This window comes from Eublepharis macularius, chromosome 6 (assembly GCF_028583425.1).
Source record: "Eublepharis macularius isolate TG4126 chromosome 6, MPM_Emac_v1.0, whole genome shotgun sequence".
NCBI lineage: Eukaryota > Metazoa > Chordata > Lepidosauria > Squamata > Eublepharidae > Eublepharis > Eublepharis macularius.
The window spans coordinates 91,815,586-91,842,030 of NC_072795.1; the positions used below are offsets into that span (position 1 = coordinate 91,815,586).

General features: G+C 41.2%; 1 protein-coding gene across 1 annotated transcript in view; it reads left to right on the forward strand.

Moving 5' to 3' along the window:
* DOCK1 (dedicator of cytokinesis 1) overlaps nt 1-26,445 on the forward strand; it is a 602,286-nt gene that overhangs the window by 414,367 nt on the left and 161,474 nt on the right. Inside the window, exons 30-31 of the mRNA XM_054984271.1 lie at nt 16,278-16,356; nt 18,340-18,440. Of these exons, the coding sequence (XP_054840246.1) occupies nt 16,278-16,356; nt 18,340-18,440 (180 nt within the window). The remainder of the gene's footprint in view (nt 1-16,277; nt 16,357-18,339; nt 18,441-26,445) is intronic.

Sequence of the window (26,445 nt, forward strand, 5' to 3'; positions counted from 1 at the left end):
TGTGCTGATCATCATCACCATTACACTGTTTTACTGTTTGGCCTTGCAATGGCCCCTGGGGTGTTCATCAAATATATTTTGGTAATGGATGCTCACCTAAGACTGCAGGGTTGTTCCATCTTCCCTGACCTTGATGACTGGCTCATCACAACACCTTCCTCTGAGATGTTACAGTCATATACAATTAATTACCTCAACTTTATTATCTTTAGGTTTTGTCATGAACTGGGAAAAATCCATTTTACATCCAGTGTGGGTTATTCACTTCATAGGAGCTATATTGGACTCTGTCCAAGGGAGAGCTTTTCTACCTATTCAAAGGTTTTCACCTATACACATAGTGATCTCAAGGCTCTCTGCTAAGAGGCTCCAAATGGCCAAATTCATTCAGAGACTTTTAGGCCTTTGTCTTCCACCTTAGCATATGTGCCATTTATCTGACTACATATGAGACCTCTTCAAAACTAGTTCCTGAACAAGTTTAGTTCCCAGAGGGACTCTCAGTCTATCAAATTGTCTGTCCCAAGGTTTATTATGTGTTCACTAGCTTGATGGGAAGAGTTGTCTAATATTCGGGTTGGATCCAAATTTGGCTGCACCCTTCCACAGAGTCAGGTGTTCCCTGGCACTTCTCTCAGAGGCTGGGGCACTCACTGTGAAAGTTTACATACCAATAGTTTCTCATGTCATAGAGAGAGGAGAGCAGTGTGTTTTCATTTCTTTTACTGCTCTTCTGCAGGGAAATAAGTGCTGATTGCCATGGACAATACTGCAACGAAGTTCTACATAAACAAGGAAGGGGGCATGAACTCTATCCCCATGTACAGAGGCTTCCCACATTTGGCAGTGGGTAGTCACGCATGAGATGTCACTAGTTGCCATCCACATTTCAGACAAATCAAACATAGCAGCAGATACTCTCTACCGCTACATTCAACCAATTTTTTCAAGCTGAAAGCATCCAAAGGTCGATCTATTTGCTTTCTGCCTCAGCACCAAGTGTCACCTGTTCTGTTCCATAGTGGGTTCAGTACATCTTTTGATGTGGGATGTTTTTCAGATTTCATGGCAGGGAATTTTTTTCTGTACTTTCTCTCCCCTTCTTCTCCTTATGAAGGTCCTATTTACATACTATTGGCCTCCTTTGGCCAAAACAGACAGGTTCCCTCTCCTATGGCACCTATCCAAAGGCACCTTCATTCCTCTACATATAGTGAACGGCAATTCATATAGCAGTATAAAAGAGCAAGAGTCCAGTAGCAGCTATAAGACTAACAAAATTCCACCTCAGCTGTTCAAGGTCATCCATCAGTTCCAGACCTAGTTTATTCTGCAGGTATGTTTATCCTTCCCAAGGTGCTTTGGATTCAGAAGAGAATAGTGATGTTCCCCAATCTGACCATAGTTATGAGTTTCCTTTGGATCCATCACCAGATAAGACTGTGGAGATCCCATTCCTATATCCCCAAATGAAGATTTCAGACTGTATTTGGAACAGATGTTGTGAATGGCAAAATCTTTGGAAATAGCTATCATTTCATCTGATCCAAAGTCTAAGGAAAAATTCTTAGAACATTATATTCTGAAACCTCTGATTCTGTAGCCTTTCCTAGGCTGGAGGAGTTCTTGGATATTTCAAATTCCATTTGGGAAAAGCTTGTATATATATTTACCACTTCATGCAAAATTGAGAACATGTATAAAGTGAGGCAGGATGGCAGTAGCTTTCTATTTGTCCACCCTCATCATCTTTGGAGGCTGATGAGATGCAGTCCAAATATAGACAAGGGTCACATTCTTCCCCAGTAGATAGAGAGGTCTACAAGTTAGATGCAATTGGGCAAAAGGTGTAAGCATCATCAGCACTCAATTTTCATATTATAAAATAATAGGCTATTATGGCTGGCTACCAGCTTTTCCTCTGGGAAAGAATCTCCACTTACCTAGACCTTGTCCCAGAAGAAAAGAGATTGTGGGCCAAATTTTGCAGACTGAAGCTATTTGTCTCTTGAAGCAGGTAATAAATGCATGGTAGATAATTTCCTAGAGTTAGAACTTTCTCAGCAAGTTACTGATTTCTTACTGAATGCACACAAATCTTCTACTTGTATTTCCTATGCTTACAAGTGGAAAATGTGTTCCTTCCCCTTGAGTTTTGATTATATAATTGCACTCAAGTCCTCTGGTCTTCCCTAAAGGTACATTTAGCTACCATATCAGTGTCTCATTCTCTGATAGAAGGTAAAACAGTTTTCTCGCATCGTACTTCTAAATGGTTTATGAAAGAGACATTTGACCTTTTCCCACTTACATTCCCAATAGTCCCACACTGGAGTCTGTCTTTAGTATTGTCTCAATTGATGCGTAGCCCATTTAAACCTCTGGCTTCTTGTTCACTGCCATTACTTTCCCTAAAAGTCTGTTTTCTAGTAGTTATTATTTCTTCAAGAAGAATAGGGGAACTAGCAGCATTCTGTGTAGATTCTTCTTTTATTAAGTTTAATGGTGAAATGGTGGTTTTGCTTCCCAGACTCCCAATTTCTTTCTAAAATCATATCTCAATTTCACTTGTCAAAAATATTGCTTTACCAGTGTTTTTTCCATTGTCATCTCAGAGTGTATCAGCATAAAAGAGGTCAGCCCCCCCATGCACACCCCCGTGACTCCCCCCATCCCACGATTTGGGCTCCAGGGGACCTGCTGATCCCAATCCAGGTAGTGTGTGACATCTAGGGCAGCCCTATTTAAAAGATAGCACAAGCAATAGATCACTCATTGACATAGCCTTATGTAGAGTAAAAACTTTCTGGAACTTGAAAGCTAGAGGATTGAAGTCCAAGAGTGTATTAGCAATTAAAAAGCAGTCTTACAATCCTAAGCAGAGTTGTGCCCTTCTAAATTTGTTGAAATCAGTGGGCTTTGAAGGGTGTAACTCTTCTTAGGATTGCACTGCAGGTAACCCTAAACAGCTACTCTGTAAAACTGAAGGTGGCATAACACACATGACAAATTCATGGTACATGGTGAACAGAAGCCTACCTTAGGCTGGAAGAAGTTATGTTGGAAGAATAGCTACTTAAGTTGGAGGAATGCTTCAAAGTTTGCTCACTGGGGTGGTAGGGTACAGGTCAGTGTAATTAACTGAGGCTCCTTTGAAATAAGAAACTGGATGAATTCAGTCCTCTGAAAGTCCTGTGAGTACTACACAGTGAACAGAATCAAGGGTTTGTTAGGAGAGGTGATACATGGATTTAAGTAACTCTCACAGCCCTTGCCCCTTTCACTCAGTTCTTGGCCATGACTCCTTAAAAGTTTTGTGTACAAAAAAAAACACTTTCCCTGGTTGAATTCCCAGCAGGGTCTCCAAAAGCAGCCCCTCTTTGGTGGACATTTTATGCAAGGGCCTCCAGCTTCTTATCTTGCACCATGAGCCTTTGAACCAATATCTCAAGTGACAAGCTTCTTTATTGCAGATCAGATGTGAACTATTAACTGCACTGAGGCAGAATTGCTAGTTATAAAAGACAGCAACCTTTTGTGCAGCGATCTAACAGGACTGTCTGAATATTTCAAAATGCTCATTCTGGCACTGACTCCATTCCTGATTAAGTGTATGCCATTGCTCTGGTGTATATGCTGAACGTTTTGATCTACTTTTCCTAGTTTGTTTAAAGAGGTTCTTACCTGACTGAGGAGCTGCCAGGGAAGAACTTTAGTCCTGGGAGATCATGTTTCATAGCACTGTTCCTAGTATCCCATTTTCAATAAGCCAACCAGGTGCTTGTTGGAAAACCACAATCAAAGCATGAAGGTAACACGCTTTCCCTGCCCCCCCCCCCGAACTAGAATTCAGAGCTATGTTGTCTCTGAACATAGAGGTCCTAGTTAAGATCTATTAAGGGATATTTACTACAATAAATAGTGGAGAGTACCGTCAAGTCAGAGTTGACTTAAGGCAACCACTGGTGAGGATTTCATGGCAAGAGATTAACAGAGGTGGTTTGTCATTGCCTGTCTCTGCAACCCTCGTCTTTGTTGGAGGTCTCCCATCTAATTACTAACCAAGGCTGACCCTGCTTAGCTTCTGAGATCTGACAGGATCAGGCTCACCTGGCTTATCCAGGTCAGGGCACTTAGAATAAATATATTTTCTATGAATGTATCTAATCACCTTTAAGAAAAATATTTAAGCCCAAGTTATGACTATGGCTATAGTCATATCTTGTGGCAGTGAATTCCTGAAGTTGTTACACATTATATGAAGAAGTACTTTCCTTTGACTGTCCCAACTCTGCTGCCTGTTAATTTACCATAATTAAGTGGCTCCAAGTTCCAGCATTATTTGAGAGGAAGAAAAGTATCTCTCCGCTTTCTCCACAATATGTATGAAGCTGTAGGCGTGGCTTCTGTAAGACTCGCTATGTAATGTGCTGTGCCCTTATTTTAGTTTAATTAAAATTTTGGTAGCTCAGGTGCGTTACCTACCTGGCATCTTACCTTGTTCCTTGCTGCTCTGACACTGCAGTATTTCTTTACTGAGACTCTGTAACAAACAACCTGTCTGTCTGTCTAAAATTTGTGTTTTTTTTAGATTAGAATCATTTAATTTCACATTACAATCAATTCCCCCATTTCCCAATTTCTAACCCCCTCCCTTTCCCCCCCTTTTTGTAGACTTCCAACAGTTTTCCAACCCTTTGTCCCTTTTCCCTTACTCATTTTAAATTCATCTATCTAACAAACATATACTTTCCCTTTCTTCTAAGCAATAATTCTTTAACTATTTTTAATACTCTGTACCCTATCTTTAAGTCCCTTCTTCCATGTTAGACAAACAATTTGTCCCATTTTTTCATAATTTCAAATATTTCTGTAAACCATAAACCATATAAACCATACATTCATATAAGTCAACCAATTTAACTTATACTCTATATGTTACTTTTTCTGCATATCTTATCTTCATTCTGCTTTAGTTATATTTAATTATATTAATATTTTTATTCTACTTTGATTATACATCTATATAACTATCATCAAAAGTTATCAATCAATTTGACCCATATATATCTTCAGGTAGACTTACTCAATTTAGTACATTATACAATTTTTACCCAAAATAGTATTAGTTAGTCAGTCCTTATAGTTAATTATTTTCTATCAATATTCTATGTATTATTCTATATATAACAATCTAACAAGGTAGCTGCTTAGAAATTCTCATTTGCCTCTCCGCCCCCCGGTAAAGTCACCCCCCTCTGCATTTTATTATGTTTCAATAGTTCTCAAACTGCCACAGTTCTCCTCCCACCTCCCATTTCTTCACCAAATATTGTTTCAGCTTCTCCCAGTCTGTGTTGAACTGCCCTGGGTCAAGGTTTCTCAATTTTCTTGTCATTTTGTCCATTTCCGCCATATACAGCAATTTGTAAATCCAATCCTCAATAGTTGGCACTTCTTGTACTTTCCATTTTTGCGCATACAAAAGTCTAGCCGCTACTGTCATGTAAAATAGCAATGTCCTGTGTTGAGCTGGAATGTCCTCCATTCCCAAGTTCAGTAGCAGGAGTTCTGGGTTCTTATTAATTTGAAATTGTAAAATCTCACTTATTACTCTTATTATTTCCCCCCAGTACTGCCTAGCTACCTCACACGTCCACCACATATGATACAGGGAACCCTCATGTTTTTTACATTTCCAGCATTTGTTAGAAGTGTTCAAATTCCCTAGCGCAATCTTCTTTGGTGTCATGTACCAACGATAAATCATTTTATAAATGTTCTCTTTAATATTAGTACACGTCGTAGTCTTCATTGTATTCTTCCACAAGTATTCCCATGCCTCCATTGTTATTTCTTTGTTGAAATTTATGGCCCACTTCACCATTTGTACTTTAACTATTTCATCTTCAGTATACCATTTCAGCAGTACTTAGTATACCTTGGAAATTTCCTTCTTGTCCTCTTTTAAAAGTGTCTGCTCTAGTTCCGAATTTTCTGTTCTAATGCCTCCCTTTGCACAGCCCGGATTGTAGAGATCTCTGATCTGTCTGTACTGAAACCAATCATAGTTTGGTGATAACTCGTCCTGTGTCTTTATTTTAAGTTTAGAAGATTCTATTCGGGTTATCTCCTTATACGTTAAACACTGTTGCTCAGTATCGACAGCTCTCGGATCTATTACCTCATATGGAACCACCCATAGGGGGGTTCCTTCTTGTAAATAATCTCTGTACTTCTTCCAAGTTGCATATAGGCTTCTCCGTATGTAATGATGTAAGAACATAGAGTTCACTTTTACTTTATCATACCATAGGTATGCATGCCATCCAAATATTTTTTTATATCCCTCTAGGGCCAATAATTTCTTATTCTTCAGCATCATCCAGTCTTTCAACCACACTAGGCAGATTGCATCATAGTAAAGTCTTAGATTGGGCAGTTGCATTCCGCCTCTTTCTTTTGCATCTTGTAAGACTTTCATTTTCACTCGAGGCTTCTTGCCTGCCCAAACAAAATCTGATATTTTCCTCTGCCATTTTTCAAACTGCTTAGAGTCTCGAATAATTGGTATTGTCTGTAGCAAAAACATTACTCTTGGTAACACGTTCATCTTAATTGCTGCAATCCTTCCCAACCATGACAAATTCAGTCTATTCCATTTAATCAGATCTTGCTCAATCTGAGTCCATAATTTTTCATAGTTATTTTTGAATAGATCTATGTTCTTTGCAGTCAGTTCAATTCCCAAATATTTCACCTTACTTGTTACTTCACAGTCTGTTATTTCCATTAACAGTTGTTGTTTTTGCTTAGTCATATTTTTACATAATATCTTTGACTTCTTTTTGTTAATATAAAACCCTGCCAAATCTCCAAACTCCTTAATCTTCTCTATCACTTTTGGCATGTTCTCCGTTGGGTCTTCTACAATTAACATTATATCGTCCGCAAATTCTCTGACCTTATAAGAAAAGTCTTTTATTTTTATTCCACGAATTTCTTCATCTTGTCGTATTTGTATCATCAGAATCTCCAATACCAGAATAAATAACAGCGGAGACAACGGGCAACCTTGCCTTGTTCCTTTACTTATAGTCAGTTTCTTAGTAGCCTCGTCATTCACCACAATTGCTGCATTCTGGTCTCTATAGATTTCTTTAATTGCTCTTATGAATCTTTCTCCCATTTGTAGCTTTTCCATAGTGGCAAACATAAAGTCGCAGTTCAGATTGTCAAACGCTTTTTCAGCATCAACAAAGAAGAAACCAACTTCTTTATCACAACGCTTATCATAATATTCAATAGCATTGATCACTGTCCTTAGGTTATCTCTGATTTGTCTATCTGGCAAAAAGCCTGCTTGTTCCTCCTCAATAACTTCCGAAAGCCATCCCTTCACTCTCTCCGCCAGTATCTTCGCAAAGATTTTATAGTCATTATTAAGTAACGATATAGGTCTGTAATTTTTCACATTAGTCAGATCTTGGCCCTCTTTGGGGATCAATGATATGTTAGCTTCATTCCAGGTATCTGGAATCCGTTGATCCTTTAAGACTCCATTGATCACCTCTTTTAGGAATGGTGCCAGTTCGTTGGCCATTGCCTTATAAAATTTAGCTGTAAGTCCATCTGGCCCTGGCGCCTTTCCCAGATTTGTTGACTGTATTGCCTTTCTTATTTCCTCATCCGTTACTTCGTTGTTCAATCTATCTCTCCAGGCTTCCGAGATTACTGGGAGCTTCATTTTCTCCAAATATGTCGCTATTGATTCTTTGTTCACCTCTTTCTTATTATACAGTTTAGCATAAAATTTATAGAAGGCTCTACTAATGGCTGTCTGTTCCAAATACGTTTTGTTATCTTCACAAATTTTATTTATTGTTTTCTTTTCCTTTCTCTTTTTCAGTTGCCATGCCAAATATTTCCCAGGTTTGTTTGCACCTTCAAACGCTTTTTGGTTCAATCTTTTAAGATTCCACTCCAATTCTTTGTTATTCATTGCTGTCAGCTGTTCTTGAAGTATTTTAATGTCCTGATAAATTTTCTTTTTCCCTGGTCTCTTCTTTAGCTGTATTTCTTTGGCTTTTATTTTCTCCACAATCTCCTGTCTCTTCTCCTCTTTCTTTTTTCTGGCTCTTCCATTTAAGTCCATTAGTATGCCCCTAATTACCACCTTGTAGGTGTCCCAAACCTTGTTGGTTGGTACTTCTTTATTCATGTTGTATTGTATGAAGAACTTTGTCTCTCTTCTCAGCATCTCCATGTTCTCTCCCTCTTGTAACAAGTCCTCATTTATTCTCCATCCTTTCCTTTTGCTCCTTCTCCCCAATTTCCACATAATTGGATTGTGATCCGAGCCTACCATCGGCATTATTTCCACCTCCTTAGTCCATAAATCTAAGTCTTTTGAGGCCCAGATCATGTCAATTCTCGATAGTGTAGAATGTCTTGTGGAGAAGAACGTGAATTGTCTACTTTTAGGGTTTTGTCTTCTCCATACATCTTCTAAGGTTTCCTGTTGTATCAATTCAAAAAACAGCTTTGGTAACAGTCCTCTTTTCTTTTGTGCAGTTGATGATTTTTTATCTAATTCCAAATTTGTCACTCCATTGAAGTCTCCAGCAAGAATTATCTGGTCATATGAAAGTTCATCTAGTTGCTTCCTCAAATCCTCAAAGAAGCTTTCTTTTGCTCCGTTAGGTGCATAAATTCCAACTACCAGCACTCTCTTTAAATTCCATATACATTCCACTGCTATGAATCTGGCTTCCACATCCTTCATTACAAACTTTGGCTGCAGCTCCTCTTTTATATACAGCACCACTCCTCTTTTTTTCTTATTAGAGGCCGCTGCAAAATCATTACCCAATTTTTTCGATTTTAAATATTTTACATCCTGTTTTCGAATATGGGTCTCTTGCAAACATACAATATCACATTTTTGTTTTAATAGCCAGTGGAAAATGCTTTTTCTCTTATTCGGTGAATTAAGTCCATTTACATTCCAAGAGAAAACTTTACACTCCATGATCATAATCTTGTTGCTGGTAAGTCCTTTTCATTGTCCCTTAAAAATCGCTCCATCTCTCGTTCAGATCTGATACGCTTTTTGGCCCCTCCAAATTCAAAGGACACTCCTTCTGGTAATTCCCATCTATACCTGATTTTCATGTCCTTCAGAATCTGAATTAGCGCTTTATATTTTTTCCGATCTAGTAACACCGATCTGGGTAATTCCTTCATAATGATAATCGTCTTGCCGTCAATCTCCAATGGATCTTGAAACTGTTTAGTCACAATCTTCTCTTTCATATTTCGGGTCGTAAACTGCACAATCACATCTCTTGGTAATTTCCTCTGGGTCGCAATTCTTGAATTTACACAATATACCACATCCAGGATAGCCACAACTTCCTCCTCCTCCTTTCCCAGGTATTCAGCTAACACCTCAGTCATCTGTTCTTGCGCTGTCTTTCCTTCCACTTCCGGCAAGCCGCGAAATCTCAGCTGCTTCTCCATGTGTTTACTTTCCGCAACCGCCATTCTCCCCCTCATCAACCTCATCTCTGTTTGTTGCATATCAGCTAGATTCTCCACCGCGCCTTCCACTACTTTGACTCTCTGCTGTGTTCCTTGCAATTCATTTTGCATTGTTTCCATACCTTTCTTCACTTCTGACAGCTCACTTTTCACTGTCTGTTTAACCTCCTTGATCAGCTCCGGTTTCATGTCCTTAAGTTCTTTAATCACTTCTAAGAGTTTTTTGTCTAGATTTTCTATTGCCGATTGCCACTCTTTTTTCGACATCGTGGGGCTTGCTTTAGCTCGCTCCCACGAGTCCGCTCTCTTCCTTAACTCCGTGGCGTAAAATTTAACGTCTTTTTAATTTTTAATTTAAATGTCCCGGTCTTCTTGCAAAAAAAAAACTTTTAGAAAATCCAAAATGTCGGGCGTCTTTTCTCTATGGTTCTTCTATGATTTTTGTAATCCAAAATGGCTTACTTCCTCTTCCGCTGAAGCCGCGGCTCTTCCCCTTTCAAAGATGGCAATTCCCTTCTTCCTGCCCTCCGGCAGGGGCCGCTTCTCTCCAGCAACTCTATTGTTATTACGTACTTCCTGTTTCCCGACTTCCCACAGTAGCTCTCGCGATGGTAAAATTTTCTCACAGCTCCATAACCGCAAGTATTCAAAACAATAGTCCGATTTCTTTAATAACTTCTTTAAACTTAGTCTTTTTTCTAATACAACTCTTGCCGAGTCTTCCCCTCCTTGTAATTAGCCTGTTGCAGTTTGAAAATCTACTTTTATTCTTCTTTACTTTTAACAATCTGTCCCGTATCAGAAGATAGTGATCTTTACCTTCTCATTCACTTTCCTTGGGTTGTAATCACTGTTTCAATCTTAGTTTCTCCTCTACTCTTCTTTCCCCTATTGAAGCTTGGGTACGTAGGTCTTATGCCAACCGCATTGGCCCCAAAACTGCCGCAGAGATCGTAGCCGACCTGTCACAGGGTGGGACCTCAAGGGTCGGGAGCGGGTCCGTTGCGCAGAACCCCCCCTCGCCCGAGATCGACGCGCCCTGAGGTCTTGAGCGTTCTTTGCCTGCTCTCCGCCTGAGAGCAGTCGGCCGCGGGCTGTTTTGCCCCCGCCGGCCGCTTAAAATGGCAGTCCAGTCAGCTCCGCAATTGGAGCTGCGTCAGACCTCCATAAATCCCAAACTGGAAGTCTGTCTGTCTAAAATTTGTGATGATCATGACAGTTCTTATAGTAGCCAGTTAAGATAGACAGTACTAGGCAAGCTGGGCCAATAGTATGAAAGTAGAAGTCAGCTTAATATGTTTATATATTTGATTAGCTAGCTTATTCTGCATTCTGTTAGACTAAATTATGTAGAATAGAGTATTGGCATAAATTAGTGTTTTTCAGAAGTAATGAATCACATGTGAGGCATGAGATTTATTTATTTATTTCCTACATTTATATCCGACCTTTCCACCCATTGGGGACCCAAAATGACATACATCATTCTCCTCTCCTCCATTTTATCCTCACAACAACCCTATGAGGTAGGTTAGGCTGAAAGCTTATGACTGGCCCAAGGTCACCCAGAGTGTGGGTTTGAATCTGGTTCTCCCAGATCCTAGTCCAACACTATAACCATTGCACCACATTGGCTCAGAAATTTAAATATATATTGCTTGATTTTGCTGAATAAATAACCTATTTACAATAAACTTGTATTTAAGTAAAAAGACAGTTAAACCATGTGTATAAACGGAAGAATGTTGAGTTCATTTATATATGTAAGAAGACTGGATAATAGAGAACAGATAAAAAGATTTTGGTATGTAGTGGGTTTGTCTTTAATTGTCTAGTGATCCTTGACTCTTCTGAAAAAGAGCTGTCAAAATTCCATATGTCCTCAATTTCTAGTCTTCCTTTTATTGCCCAATGTTGAAATGTATTACAAGTAATTAAGTTTATTATCTGTGTCCTAATATGAGCTCTTCTTTGCACAGATTACTGTTGTGCAAAAAAGAGAGGGGTCATTTAGAAAAAGCTGTAGAGTCTGCCCTTTATTCTTGTAGTGCCTTCAAAGATAATAGCCCAGACCTACAGTGTCTACAGTCTATTCAAAGTGCATGTCAGTTTACCAAAGCATTAGCTGACATACTAATAACACCAATTAAACAATTTGCCTCTGAGACATTTGTCCCAAAAGCAGAGATCTGGGCATCGAAGATTATGTTTTACTGTTGCTGAGCGTATAGAATATATAATATCTGCTTGGAGATTCTTATATTTATATCAAATGTAATCCATGTTTCTCTCTTTTTATTAAGCTAATACATACATTAAAAAGTTATATAAAGATAGATTCATTGTATTGTTCACCAGCTGGTGAATGTATTGTATTTGAGTACATAGCTTAACACCAAACCATTACTATTAGGACATGTAGCTTTATAAAGCAATTTTTGCTTATCAGTAAATAGACTAGTTAATGATCTTTTGACAGTCCCATGGTATTATTAAAAAGAAGTGATTTCATACAAAGAACTGCTTCAGCTGTTGTTATTCTGCATAGTCTAAGTTTGTAGATTTGGAGAATATCTGCATATAATTCCCATGAGTTTAATGGTAATGAGACCACACTGTTTTTCAAATGATTGCAGTAGATTTTACTTCTAGACATTTTAGGTGGATAGCCATGTTAGTCTACAGTAGAACAAGATGTTTGTTGTTGGTTTTCTGTGCAGTCCCACATGGGACTGTGCATGCACATGCCTGCCAATTGGTCAGTTCTGCAGCTTTAAAAACATAGCAGAGGGTGCCCTCCCCTCCTTTTGTGCACGTGCAGCTGCTTCCTGCTGAAACAGCCCACACTCTGGGAGGGACGGTGCCTCCAGCCCTCATTTCTTCTTTTGCTGCCAGTCAGAGAGGTTCCACTGCAGCACACTCCTCCGTTCTTGCCTCATTGGGCCTCCTTTCCTGCTCCACTGGTCATCCTGAATGGAGAGAGGAAAGTTAAATTTTGGTAATAATGTGACTATGGCAGAAAAAAACCCTGTTTAAAAGATGCGCACAGTGCAATTCAAAAATTATGAGGGCAGATGGACATTCTCTTTGCATTGTCTGCCTGGGTGAAGGCCATAATGTTAATGCTTGTGAGCATTGCCAAGGTTTCACCTGGAAGATCTGGGCCGAAAGAGCCACTAGGCTCAAGGTGATATTATGAGAATGGGCTTTATCAGTTACGAATAGCCCATCCACTAAGTCCTTGGTTTTTGCGTAACTGGCTGACCAGTCAGATCAAAACATACCAACTGCCTTGACATCAAGCATTCCAAGCCCATTGGTTCTGATATCACTGATTCGGAACCAACAGCGCTCCCAATCAAGGGAGTCCTCAGAGGTGGCAGCCAGAGTACTGTCTTCAACTGCTACCCTGCAGGTATCCACCAGATCTGAACCTTGATAGGCTGAGGTCCATGGAGCCAGGAGAGATGGTCTCAGACGTGTTGGAACCATCCAGGGAGAAGGCTAAGACTAAGTCAAAACATTCTTCCAAGGGGAGAGAGTGCTCTCACAAAAAGTCAGACTTGGACAAAATACTCCAGCACCTGTACTCAGGGAATCTGGCTAATATTTCATTCCCTATAATTGAGGGATTCTAGAGTTGATGACCAACCTATGTGAAAGGCCAGCCTCAATTCCCTCAAACTTCCAAACAAGCTGAAGACTAAAGAAGACAAGCGCCCATTCCTGTTTACCCACCCTCCTCCATCCTCATTAGTCACTGATGAAATGCAATCAAGGCACAGGCAAGATCCCCACTCTTCGCCTGCAGACAAGGAGGGAAAGAAGCTTGATGGATTGGGAAGGAAGATTTACACATCCACTGCACTCAACATAAAGATTGGAAATTATGCTGCCATTATAGGGGCTTATCACGTATTTCTGTGGAATAATGATAATTTCCCAGAAGACCAAAGAGCATTAGCCAGGTTAATACAGGAAGAAGAAATTAGGCTTTCCAAACAGCAGATTAATGCTGGAAGAACATGGCCAACTCGTCCACCAGGGCACTGGCATTGGCAGTGGTAATCAGAAGACATGCATGGCTCCAGTCCACCATTTTATCTATAGATACGAAAAATAGGGTGGAGGATTTACTATTTGAAGGCTAAACTTTATTATCTGCAAGATCCTATGGCATATTCCCACCATCTCAGCAGTCACTCAGGACCAAGATCCTTCCTTAGACAGCAACAACAGTACAGGAGCCACTACCATAAATACCAGCCCTATCAGTACCTCACAATCACTCATCATTTTCGAATCAAGGGCCGTTCCAAAGATGTAAACCTTCTCATAAGTCAAGGCAAAATGTCCAACCAGCTGAGAAGAGGGACCAGTTTCTGGATCCAAAGCAGTTGTTTTGACTAGGACAGGGAGGAGAACAGTTGTATTTGGTGATGGAGTCACCCATTTTCATTCAGCTTGGAGGGGTCAGTCACCACAGATGTTTCAAAACTGGAAATAATTCAAAATGAATATAAAATTGAGTTGAAGCATTTCCCGTGTTTGATTCTTCCTCATAAATCTATGCAGGATGCATTAACTGAACTAGCTAACATGATGTCAACACACATAGAGGAAGGGGTGGTGCAACCAGTTCCCATATCTGAGTCCAGGTTGGGTTTTATTCCAGATTCCCCCCGGAATGTCCAGTAAATGCATGGCTGTTGTAGTAGCATTCCTGAGAACTCAGGGATGTTCAATCTACCCATATTTAGATGATTGGTTGATCTCTGCCCATTCTAAGGAAGCTTACAGGAGCAGATTAAATTGATTGTTGAGACATGCTAGTCATTAAGATTGGTGATTAACTTTAAAAAGTTTAATCTAGTCCTGACAAGGAGCGTTCAATTTATAGGTGCTGGCCTAGATTCCTCCTTGAATAAGGCTTTCCTCCTGCAGGAGGGAGTGCAGAAATTGAAGTCTTTCACCCATTCGGTGACGGCTTGCAGATTTCAATCAACATTAAAAATAGACACTCCCTGGACTGATGGTGGCAACAACAGCTGTAATGCCTCTAGTGAGACTTATCATGAGGAGGCTCCAATTGAGTGGTTTCTGTTAGCCCATAACCTGGGAGTCCATCCTCATGACAGAAAATGCTGTATACCAAGAGCTTTTATTAAATCACTAGAATGTTAGTTGTCTAATTCCCATTTGTTGGGGTGCAGGTTGGAATTTGGCTCACTTTTGGTTGAGGTTACTATCACCATTGATGCTTCACTGGATGGCTAGGTGGCCCACTGTAAACATCTGGCTCCTGGTTAAAAGATGAAAGGAGATCATATCAGCATATTAGAGTTAAGAGCAATACGTTATGCACTTATCTCCTTTGCAAATATTTTGGAAAACAAAAACATGCAGATACTTACAGACAATTGTACAGCCATGTTTTACATAAACAACAGAGAGGCATAGCATCAAGGACCTTCTACTTGGAGTCCATAATGATTTGGGATTGGGTTGTGCATCGCAAAGTATCACTATAGGGTGTTCTCAGCTCAGGCATTTCAAATCTGATTGCAGATAGAATGAGCAGGTTAGGGTCTTTCACTCAGCAGTGGGGTGTTCTGAGTATAGATCTGTTTATAAAGAGGGAAAATAAGAAAGCTTTGTTGTTTTGTTTCAGCAGTGGAATGGACCCAGAATATGTGGGATTTGCATTCCAAATAACCTGGTCAGCACACCTCTTTTATGCCAGTGTGGAGCAAACATTCCACACTATAGACACGAAGGCACTCTCATCCTATCTGGACCATACATCCTCATTTAGATCAGGCACAGTTATTTGTTTGCTACACAGGGCCTATGAAAGGGAAGAAAGCTACTTCACAAACTATTGCCAGATGGATAGTCCAGGCCATTAAATTATGTAATGAACAAACTAAATTACCTTACCCACTAGAAGTCCATGCTCTTTCCACCAGGTTGCAGGCAGTTCCAGCAGCACTCATCAAGGGTGTTCCTTTACAAGAGACCTATAGAGCAGTGCTGTGGGTTTCTTCTGTTACCATTGTTAGACATTATGCTCTGGATGTGCAGAACAAGAACGAAGCAGTAGTGGGTCATGGGGTTCTACAAACATTGTTCCAGTGAAGAGCCCACCCCTCCTCCTTGGTTAAGCGAGTTACTAAACTACTGTATGAGACTGCACAGAACACTGACAATGAAAACAGGGTTGCACTTACCTATAACTGTTGATCGTTTAGGTCTTCTGTGCAAGCACGCGTACCCTTCCTCCTGCCCCACTGTGTGCTCTTTACTACTTACCTACTTCACTACTTACCTGAAGAATGTGGTGGCTCAGGAGAAACTGAGGACTAGGGCACTGACCCAGAGCATGGGCTGTTTCGACAGGTAGCAGCCACACATGTCCTTTGGCATGGGAGGGTGCCCCCTTCTGTTTTTTTAAAATCTGCAAAACCTACTGATTGGCAGGCCTGCGCATGTATAGTCCGATGTGTGCCTGCACAAAAGACCTCAAAGAACAACAGTTATAGGTAACTGCAGCCCTATTATTTGAGCCCAGTGGCACCTTAGAAACTAACAAGATTTTCAGAATGTAAGCTTTTGAGAGTCAGAGCTCCTCCCGTCTTCAGACAGTCTCAGATTTATACGTAATTGGGTCTCCAAACTTATAAAGGTGCCAAAGCTTAAATGTGTCATTATATAATTTTCTCTTGATCTTTCAGAGTCTTCCTGCGAGCAATTAATCAGTATGCAGATATGCTAAACAAAAAATTTCTTGATCAAGCCAACTTTGAGCTACAGGTAAGTAATGTGAATATTGTTTTCACTTCTCTTTGCTGATTTGTTTGTTTAAATTGTCTTCACTTCTAAATCTGGAACTTTGTGTCTCTTGCCTATGTTGTTTTTAATTAGTTACTGAATTTGCCACTCATGCTTTCAGTATGTTGCCAGCATGACAAAGTGCTGTAGAATGTAGATAAAATCAGAAGTAAGGGGTCACAAATGGCTTCCTTAAACAAAAAGACTGGAACGTTGGTCACCTAAGTTTTAAGGTACCTGTTTTATTTAGCCTTTGGTCTACTCAAAATTGAATGTGTATAAGGAATAGGCAGAAAAGATGCATAAGGCTACATTTTTATTCAGAAGCAGAGGAAACCTTAGCAGTTAAGAACTTACTTCCTGTCCTTCGTGACTGGGCTAAAGTAGAAGAGTAAAAAAGCTCCACTGATTTCTTGCTTGCCTGTAAGAAGAAAATGGAGACAAGCTACTTTGAGGGCAAATTCTTCATTATTTAGGGACTTGTTTCTCTCCCTCCCCTCATGCTATTTTTGTCAATTTAGACTGCTTTGACTGATGAGGATATTTTGCTCAGGACCATGTAAGTCCTGCCTCCTATGGGGCAGAGCAGAGACAAGCGGAGAAGAAGGCCATGACTAATATGTAGACAGCAAGAGCAAGGGTTTTTTTTAGCGTGTCATTGTTAGAACAATGTTAGATCAATAAAGTATCAGCTATCCACTTAGGTAGCATCGTTACCTACTGGGGTAAGAATATTTCCTTGGCTGTTTCGATAATGGTTCCTGCAGTTCCTCCCTTTAGTGCAGTTACAAGCTAAATCCCTTTGCCTGCTATCCTTCAGGTCACTATTCAAGATCTTCTGTGGGTTGTATTTCTGAGACACAGGGAAATCCAAATATTGGCCTCTTGGAAGCTGGTAGCAAATTTTTAGACTAAGGTCTCTGGACTCCGATCATGCAGAGACCCATCCTAGAGATATGAAATTATAATTAGTGGGCAAAGGCTCTGCTCTGACTGACTCAGGAATGACTCAGCAATTTTAAAAGCTGTATCTGAGGTGGAATTGATGAGCAAGTCTTTGGTGACTGGTATCATCTCTGCATTCACTTGGGAGTGCTTCTCAGGAAACATTCTACAAAAGTAGCTCACTGTGGCACTCATCATTGAATGAATGATCAGTCACACCATGGAAGGAAAAATCTGGTTTATGAATCCCTCATAAATATCGCTGTGTTACAGGAAATAACCTTGATGTGTATCTATTTATCGTAGATCTTTAGTTACTTGCTGAATTTTGATGTTGCTATTTTAAGAGATGCAAATTATTGATAACTACATCTTTAAAAATGTTTAAAGTATTCATTTCTTTTAAATAAAGTATATTTGAATAACACTAATATTTGCCCTTGATTCTGCTTTTATCCAAATCCTACAGCACTTAGTTATTCTTGGCAACCTACTGAGAACTTGAGTGTTCTAATTAATTTGCATACAAATTTATCTTTAATCTTAATCAAGCAAAAATAGGATCACTTACTGTTTAATTAACATGGCATATACAGAAATCTTTCTATGTTTCACCAAAACTGAATTCTGTGGCTGCACTTCCGATCTTTTACACTGTGTGTATTTGTTAGAGTTCTGTAAAACCAAAAATAACCCTTCACATATTGTGTTCCTCAGCCTGCCATTGAGTAATTTTCTTGGAGTAATTTTCTTTAACTTTATGTAAAACATAAATAGACCTGCATGAATTCACATTCTGATTTGCTTGAATCATCTGAATATCTTTGGTTTCAGTATTTGTGCAGATGGGCAAGCTTGTTTAATGAGAACAGTATGTCCTGATGCAATATGCAAAGTTCCTATAAAGAATAAGCAGAGTTTGGTGTCTTCTTATTTGTGCCTTACATTTTCAGAAGAAAGTTAAAATATACCAAAAATTTAATACTGACTAATCATTCTTGTGTTCTTTGTGACTTCCAGCTTTGGAACAATTATTTCCACCTTGCAGTTGCTTTTCTTACACAAGAATCCCTACAACTTGAGAACTTTTCAAGTATGAAAAGAGCCAAAATACTTAACAAGTAAGTTGCTTTCTGAGTATAAAATCATGAAAAAGAACTTGAGCATTGATTAACATAATATTATTTTAACTGCTTTAGAAAATTCAAGTCCTATTGAGATGCAATCATAGTAAGATGAAAGGTTAGTTTGGAAACCCTGAATCAAGTATTTACCCTATTCTTTTGACTCTACTCAAGATCCAAAATTATAGGATGAAGCAAATGTTTATCTGACAATTTATTCATGGAATCAAGACATTTCAGAATTAAAGTATTAGAAAACTCTATTTTTAAAGCCACTTTAGCTTTCTGCTTATTCTAATCTCATTACATGAGTGTAACTCATTGCCTTAATTCTTCAAAGCCTTTTGTAACTAATCTTCATAACTGCTGTGAATTTGTTACATCCTTAAACAATATTTTATTATATAGCCAAAACCTTTTTATTTGTCCATCTACATTTGGATTGGAATTTTTTTGCATTTTATTCTAAATTTCATAGCAAATGAAATCTATTATTATTATACTTTCCACACAATTCAGGGTCCCCAAGGTGAAGAATATTAAAACATTTTAAACATTAAAACATTTCAGACATGGGCAATTCAATCCAAAGGCCCAGCAGGGCACAGTGTAGCTTCAGCACTACTCTGCCGCTCCTTATGGACCTTGGCGGGATAGCCTTGTCGCACCTGAGCCCGGCAAGGTGCAGTGCAGTCACTGCCAAGAATGCTCACCCCACTGTTCCCCTGATAACCCCACCAGGACCAGCCAATGGCTGCACCACCCCCTGACAGGCACACGAGGGGCAAGCAAGGGTGCAGCCATTGGGCAGGCCACGGTCTCCACTACCCAGCTACACGGCCTTCCCCCCTAGCAGGAAGCAGGCAGTCAGGGCTACGTGCCCCCATACCTATGGCACCAACAGCAGGGCACTTAGACAGGAGAAGCCACCTGTCCAGGGGAGGCCACCCAGTTGAGCAGCAGGTGGGACATGTAGTCCCCCTGGGGGTCAGGGTGGGGGCCACAGCCCACTGGGGGGGGCAGGTTTCAGTTGACAGCGCTGTGAGTGTCAGGGGAAGGCATAGCCAGTCCATGTTCTGGGCTGCGTTTTCCCTCCTCAACTGCACATGGTACTCCCCCACCCAGCAGAGAATGAGTGGGCAGGGCAAAAAGACTCCTGTGACTCCTGCACCCCAGCAGAAGCACCTGTCTTGAGAAGAGCCTAGCCCCGTGGTGGGAAAGTAACACTGAAAGAAGCACTGGGGAATTCCTGGAGCATGACTAGAAAATTAGAGTTGGCAAGGTTATGCCATGTTTTAAGAGATATACACATATGTCTTGAAGTGCCCACTGCCCCTCAGTTCATACTTATTAATCAGTATAGCACATGGCACACACATGTATGCTCCAATTATATATATATTTATATTTATTATAAAATAGCCCACCATTCTTTGATGTTCATGGAATGGACATCATTCACATGAAAAGTAACATATTTAAAACTTTCATTTCAAATTTCAAGTTTCTCAGGAGCAGTCCCTGTTTTCTGATGCCTGTCCTTGTTGTGTACCTGTTTGGGGGGCATTTTGTTAAATATTGTTAGTGTGAGTTACTTACTACTGTTGTCATTCTAGGGGTTTAGCTTTCATCTCAGGGCTATAAAAGTAGGGTTTCCAGTTGGCCTCTTCATTCAAATGAAAGGAAAAATGGGAGGGCAGAGCAACATTGCAGTATCATTTGTGTTTGTACCTGGTAATGATGTTGTGACACTGTAGGAATTCCCTGATCTCTATGGTAAAAACTAGGGATGTGCGTTTCGGCATTCAGAATGCCAAAAGAATGCCGAAACAAAAGTGTTTCGGCTTCTTTCGGGGAATGCCGAAACGTTTCAGGGAATGCCGAAACGTTTCGGGTAGCCGAAAGAAAAAAGCCGAAACGTTTCGGGATTCTTTCGGCTTTCTTTCGGCTTTTCAATGGGAAAATGCCTCCGTCTTCCCGGACGTCTGGGGGAGGCATTTTTCCACCGAATAAGCCCAAAATTGGTGGGGACCTTCCTCTAACCCTTCTCTAACAACCACCCAAGTTTCAGACAGATTGGACTTTGGGGGGCCATGTTATGGCCCCCCAAAGCAGGTCCCCCCATCCTCCCATAAGAAAGCGAAGGAGCAGCATATTGTTAGCATGCTGCTACTCATCTTCTTCATTATTTCCTATGGGGAAAAAATGAAGAAGCAGGCTTCCTTTGCCAGGGGTGGCATTTTGCATGCAAAATGCCCCCTCACCCTCAGGGGCCCTTCTCCCACCCCTCCTCCCACCCCCCACCAAGGCTCAGCCTGCTCCCACTTGGGGGGGCCATTTCATGGCCTCCCCAAGTAGGTGCTCTAATCTCTACCACTGACAGCTGGGGGAGGCTTGTGTTGCCAGGGGTGGCATTTTGCATGCAAAATGCCCCCAAGCCCTCAGGGGCCCTTCTCCCACCCTTCCCCCCACCCCTCACCCAGGCTCAGACTGCTCCCACTTGGGGGGGCCATTTCATGGCCTCCCCAAGTAGGTGCTCTTTTCTCTACCACTGACAGCTGGGGAAGGCTTGTCTTGCCAGGGGTGGCATTTTGCATGCAAAATGCCCCCCAGCCCTCTGGGGCCCTTCTCCCACCCTTCCTCCCACCCCCCACCAAGGCTCAGACTGCTCCCACTTGGGGGGGGGCATTTCATGGCCTCCCCAAGTAGGTCCTCTCAGCCCCTAAAGTCCACCCCTTACAGCCCCACACAAACCCAATTCCCCCCCAGCTGCCACACACAGACCCAAATCCCCACATTAGCCCCTCACAGACCCAAATCCACCCCCACCTGCCCCACACCCATAACCCCAGGAACAGGCTGGCAAAGGCCAGCCCTCTCCCTTTGTTCCCTATGCTGGGAACTTCTAAACTCTCTTTCCCTGGGCAATTCTGCACAGCCCAGGGGTGCCACAATGGTGGGCACACTTCTGAGTGCCAGCTGGTCCCTGTGAAAGAGCACCTGAACCACAGACACCCTCCCTCAAATTCCCCCACCACCTACAGAGATGGCTGGCCAGCCAGCCCCATTGTTCCCTATGATGGGAACCAACTGCACAACAAAGAATAAAACAAGAACAACACAAAATAAAGTTTTAAAATTTTTTTTCTCCCTTCCAAAGTACAAGTAGGCAAAGCATTATGACACTTTACACCAGCAGTCCCCCACACAGAAAAATAACACAACTCACTTAACATCAGAGAATCACAAAGCATGATTCCTGTCAAAAACACTTTATTTCTTGAACAGCTTTAGGTTACACAGCAGGGGGGAACACCAAAGGGCATGGCAGCACTATCTTACACAAAAATAACACAACTCACTTAACATCAGAGAATCACAAAGCACAATTCCTGGCAAAAACACTTTATTTCTTGAACAGCTTTAGGTTACACAGCAGGGGGGAACACCAAAGGGCATGGCAGCACTATCTTACACAAAAATAACACAACTCACTTAACATCAGAGAATCACAAAAACACAATTCCTGTCAAAAACACTTTATTTCTTGAACAGCTTTAGGTTACACAGTAGGAGGCCACAACAGGGCATGATAGCAATGTACTACAAAAAATAATACAACCCACTTCACCGTTTTTGACAGCAATTGTGTTTGTGTGATTCTCTGATGTGAAGTGAGTTGTGTTATTTTTGTGTAGTGCACTGCTTTCCTGCTCTGTGGTGCCTTCCTACTGTGTAACCTAAAGCAGTTACAGAAATAAAGTGCTTTTGACAGCAATTTTTGAGGTGATTCTTTAATGTGAAGTGAGTTGTGTTATTTTTGTGTAAGATACTGCTTCCATGCCCTTTGGTGTTCCCCCCCTGCTGTGTAGCCTAAAGCTGTTCAAGAAATAAAGTGTTTTTGACAGGAATTGTGCTTTGTGATTCTCTGATGTTAAGTGAGTTGTGTTATTTTTGTGTAAGATAGTGCTGCCATGCCCTTTGGTGTTCCCCCCTGCTGTGTAACCTAAAGCTGTTCAAGAAATAAAGTGTTTTTGACAGGAATCGTGTTTTGTGATTCTCTGATGTTAAGTGAGTTTTGTTTTAATTTTTCTGTGTGGGGGACTGCTGGTGTAATGTGTCATAATGCTTTGCCTACTTGTACTTTGGAAGGGAGAAAATAATTTTTTTAAAACTTTATTTTGTGTTGTTCTTGTTTTATTCTTTGTTGTGCAGTTGGTTCCCATCATAGGGAACAATGGGGCTGGCTGGCCAGCCATCTCTGTAGGTGGTGGGGGAATTTGAGGGAGGGTGTCTGTGGTTCAGGTGCTCTTTCACAGGGACCAGCTGGCACTCAGAAGTGTGCCCACCATTGTGGCACCCCTGGGCTGTGCAGAATTGCCCAGGGAAAGAGAGTTTAGAAGTTCCCAGCATAGGGAACAAAGGGAGAGGGCTGGTCTTTGCCAGCCTGTTCCTGGGGTTATGGGTGTGGGGCAGGTGGGGGTGGATTTGGGTCTGTGAGGGGCTAATGTGGGGATTTGGGTCTGTGTGTGGCAGCTGGGGGGGAATTGGGTTTGTGTGGGGCTGTAAGGGGTGGACTTTAGGGGCTGAGAGGACCTACTTGGGGAGGCCATGAAATGCCCCCCCCCAAGTGGGAGCAGTCTGAGCCTTGGTGGGGGGTGGGAGGAAGGGTGGGAGAAGGGCCCCAGAGGGCTGGGGGGCATTTTGCATGCAAAATGCCACCCCTGGCAACACAAGCCTCCCCCAGCTGTCAGTGGTAGAGATGAGAGCAGAGCACCTACTTGGGGAGGCCATGAAATGCCCCCCAAGTGGGAGCAGGCTGAGCCTTGGTGGGGGGTGGGAGGAGGGGTGGGAGAAGGGCCCCAGAGGGTTGGGGGGCATTTTGCATGCAAAATGCCACCCCTGGCAACACAAGCCTCCCCCAGCTGTCAGTGGTAGAGATTAGAGCACCTACTTGGGGAGGCCATGAAATGCCCCCCCCAAGTGGGTGCAGGCTGAGCCTTGGTGGGGGGTGGGAGGAGGGGTGGGAGAAGGGCCCCAGAGGGTAAGGGGGCATTTTGCATGCAAAATGCCACCCCTGGCAAAGGAAGCCTGCTTCTTCATTTTTTCCCCATAGGAAATAATGAAGAAAGATGAGCAGCAGCATGCTAACAATATGCTGCTCCTTCGCTTTCTTATGGGAGGATGGGGGGACCTGCTTTGGGGGGCCATAACATGGCCCCCCAAAGTTCAATCTGTCTGAAACTTGGGTGGTTGTTAGAGAAGGGTTAGAGGAAGGTCCCCACCAATTTTGGGCTTATTCGGTGGAAAAACGCCTCCTCCAGGCGTCCTGGAAGACGGAGGCATTTTCCCATAGAAAAAAGCCGAAAGAATGCCGAAATAATGCCGAAAGAATCCCGAAAGCCGAAAGCCAAAAGAGATTCTTGTTTCGGCTTTCGGCTTTAACGATAGAGAATCTTCTTTCGGCTTTCTACTTTCGGCTATAGCCGAAAATTTTTGGCTTGCACACCCCTAGTAAAAACCATAGAAATTTAGGGAATTCCTGAAGCATCATAAATCCACTGCCAGTTACAAACAGAAGTCATGTGGTATCACTACTCACCCCCATTTGTGCTCCCACTGCAGTGAAGTGGCAGAAGCTGGGAGCTGGAGTTTGCCCACAGTGGCCAATCTAGTAAACCTACATAGAAGTTAAATCTCTGAGTGGTAGGAAATGATGATTGGATGCATCTTATAAGTAATGCACATGTAAATATGAGCATGTGCATAAAGTCTTAAGACACCATGCAGTGTACAACCTAGCATCTCTCCCATTGCAGTTGCTGATATTGGTGAGAACTATTGATAACATGTTGTACAATGATTGTGTATTTAGAGTGCAACTAAAAGAAAACTCAACCTCTTGATGTTTAAATTGTGGTGACGAAGTTGTTGCAGTACATGAATACAGCATACTGCAGGCAGTACAAAGAGTCTTCAACAATGCATTACAGTGGAAAAGGATAGAAATCATAAGATGATGCTCAGAGTAACAACAGGAATGCTGTGAGCATCCTTTTGTTTTACATCTGAAAAATGTTGGAGGGGCATCTGTTAGGATATGAAGGCATTGCTGGATGTAAAAGATGGTGCAGATGTAAAAGATGGTCCTACACCCAGTTGGAATACACACAAGAACCTAAGGGGAGAGGCAGGTTTCAGAGGCAGGGTTCATAAATTAAGATGCTAGTTTGTAGTAAAGAGTCAGGGCTTATTTCGAACCTCTAGCTAAGCATCTGACAATACCCCTAATGTGTCAAGCCAGCCCTGGGGATGTTCTTGCTGCTTTTTTGTTTGGGTTTTTAATATTTTTCAAAGGTTGTTTGTAGAAAAATTAAAAATAATATGGTTGCTATGCTCAATGAAATAGGAGATACTTTGGCCTTTACTTCAGACAACAGTGTACCAATCCTGTCCTCTACCAGCAAAATGTTCCCTATTATTATTCTCCTGTGGACTGTGTTCCAAAATACGCAGTGCCTATAAACCTCTGAGATGTGATCATTCCTCACAGAGTAGTTAGATTCAGGTAATAAAAGCCTTAAATTCTTTTCCTCTTCATCCATGACTGAAGTGATTTTATTTTGTTACTGGTTCAAGTGTTTGTTTGTTTTTAAATGGCAGTTCCATGTAGCAACCTTTTGGCATTGCTTGGACATTTCTTCTTCTAATTCAGCTGCCTGCAAGATAACAACAAAAGGTCCACATGTCAATGGGTATTGCCCCTCTGAAATAATTTGCCTCCTGGATTTTTCTGTCCAAATATCTGTTAGTTCTGTCCCAGTCATAACTTCGACTTGTCCCACTGTTCACGAACATAAGTGGAAGCATCTCTCTATGAGGTTTCTCTAAAAAAACATGAGTTGATATTATGCTGTATTACTTTATGACACCATATTCCTACTCTCCCGCCCCCAAACTTCATATCCACTAACCATCATCTCTATTTATCCTTAACTTTATACCAGTATTTCCATATCCTACAAACTGTTTTAGCAATTATATATTCAAACATTTCCCCTCTTGTCAAACTATGACCTCTTATGAACTATGTACAATAAGTCAGTATACCAATCTTATTCAAATTTGTCAGATTGCAACATCTTCTATATTCTATTCTTTATAAGCAAAATAATTTCCCCATTTTGCTTCAAATTCTCTTATTGGTCTTCTATTTATATAACTTGTCAATTTTGCCATCACTGCATATTCTGCCATCTTGTCTTTCCAGATTTCCCTGGTTGGACATTCATCTTCTTTCCATTTACTTGCAAATAGTTCCTGTAAAAATCGAGAATGGGTCCTGGAAAGATTAGGAAAACTCTGGATTTTTACTGGTGTGATCTGAAAACACTGTTACAACCAGTGTTATTGTCCACAGTTGACTAGTGTGGAACCACCCAGACTTTAACAAGCAGAATGATACATTTGAACCATTGTAATTCCAGTTCCCATTGGAAAATGTTAATATTCACAATAAAATGTTGATTTAAAAATGAACAGAACAAGTTAATGCATCTTTTGACGAGTTTTATAACATCTGGGAGATGCCTATCTTGGAGTGCTGTGTTCTGTAGTAGACCCCATAGGTCAGATCACAGTGCATGCAGCCTTTCTGTATAGGAGCTCACTGTTTGCCAAACAGCTACATGTGCTGCTGACTGTTAGGTCAAAGGTAAGAAATGAAAAGGTGCAGCATCTTTAAGTGAACACATCATCATGGGTTAGGTGGTACTCCGCAACATACTTCTGCTTGTCACAGGATTCATTGTAAAAGGCTATATACTATAGCTAAGCTTCTGAAGAAGGTTAAGACTAGGAGACATCTGTAGACTTCTTGTATTTTGTACGTTCAATAATAATTAACATAAACAGCCTGCATCCTGGGACACAATTGCTTATTAAAATTAGCTAAATTGTTGAGCTCTGTGATAAGATTCACCAAATTATTTCTCGCATAATC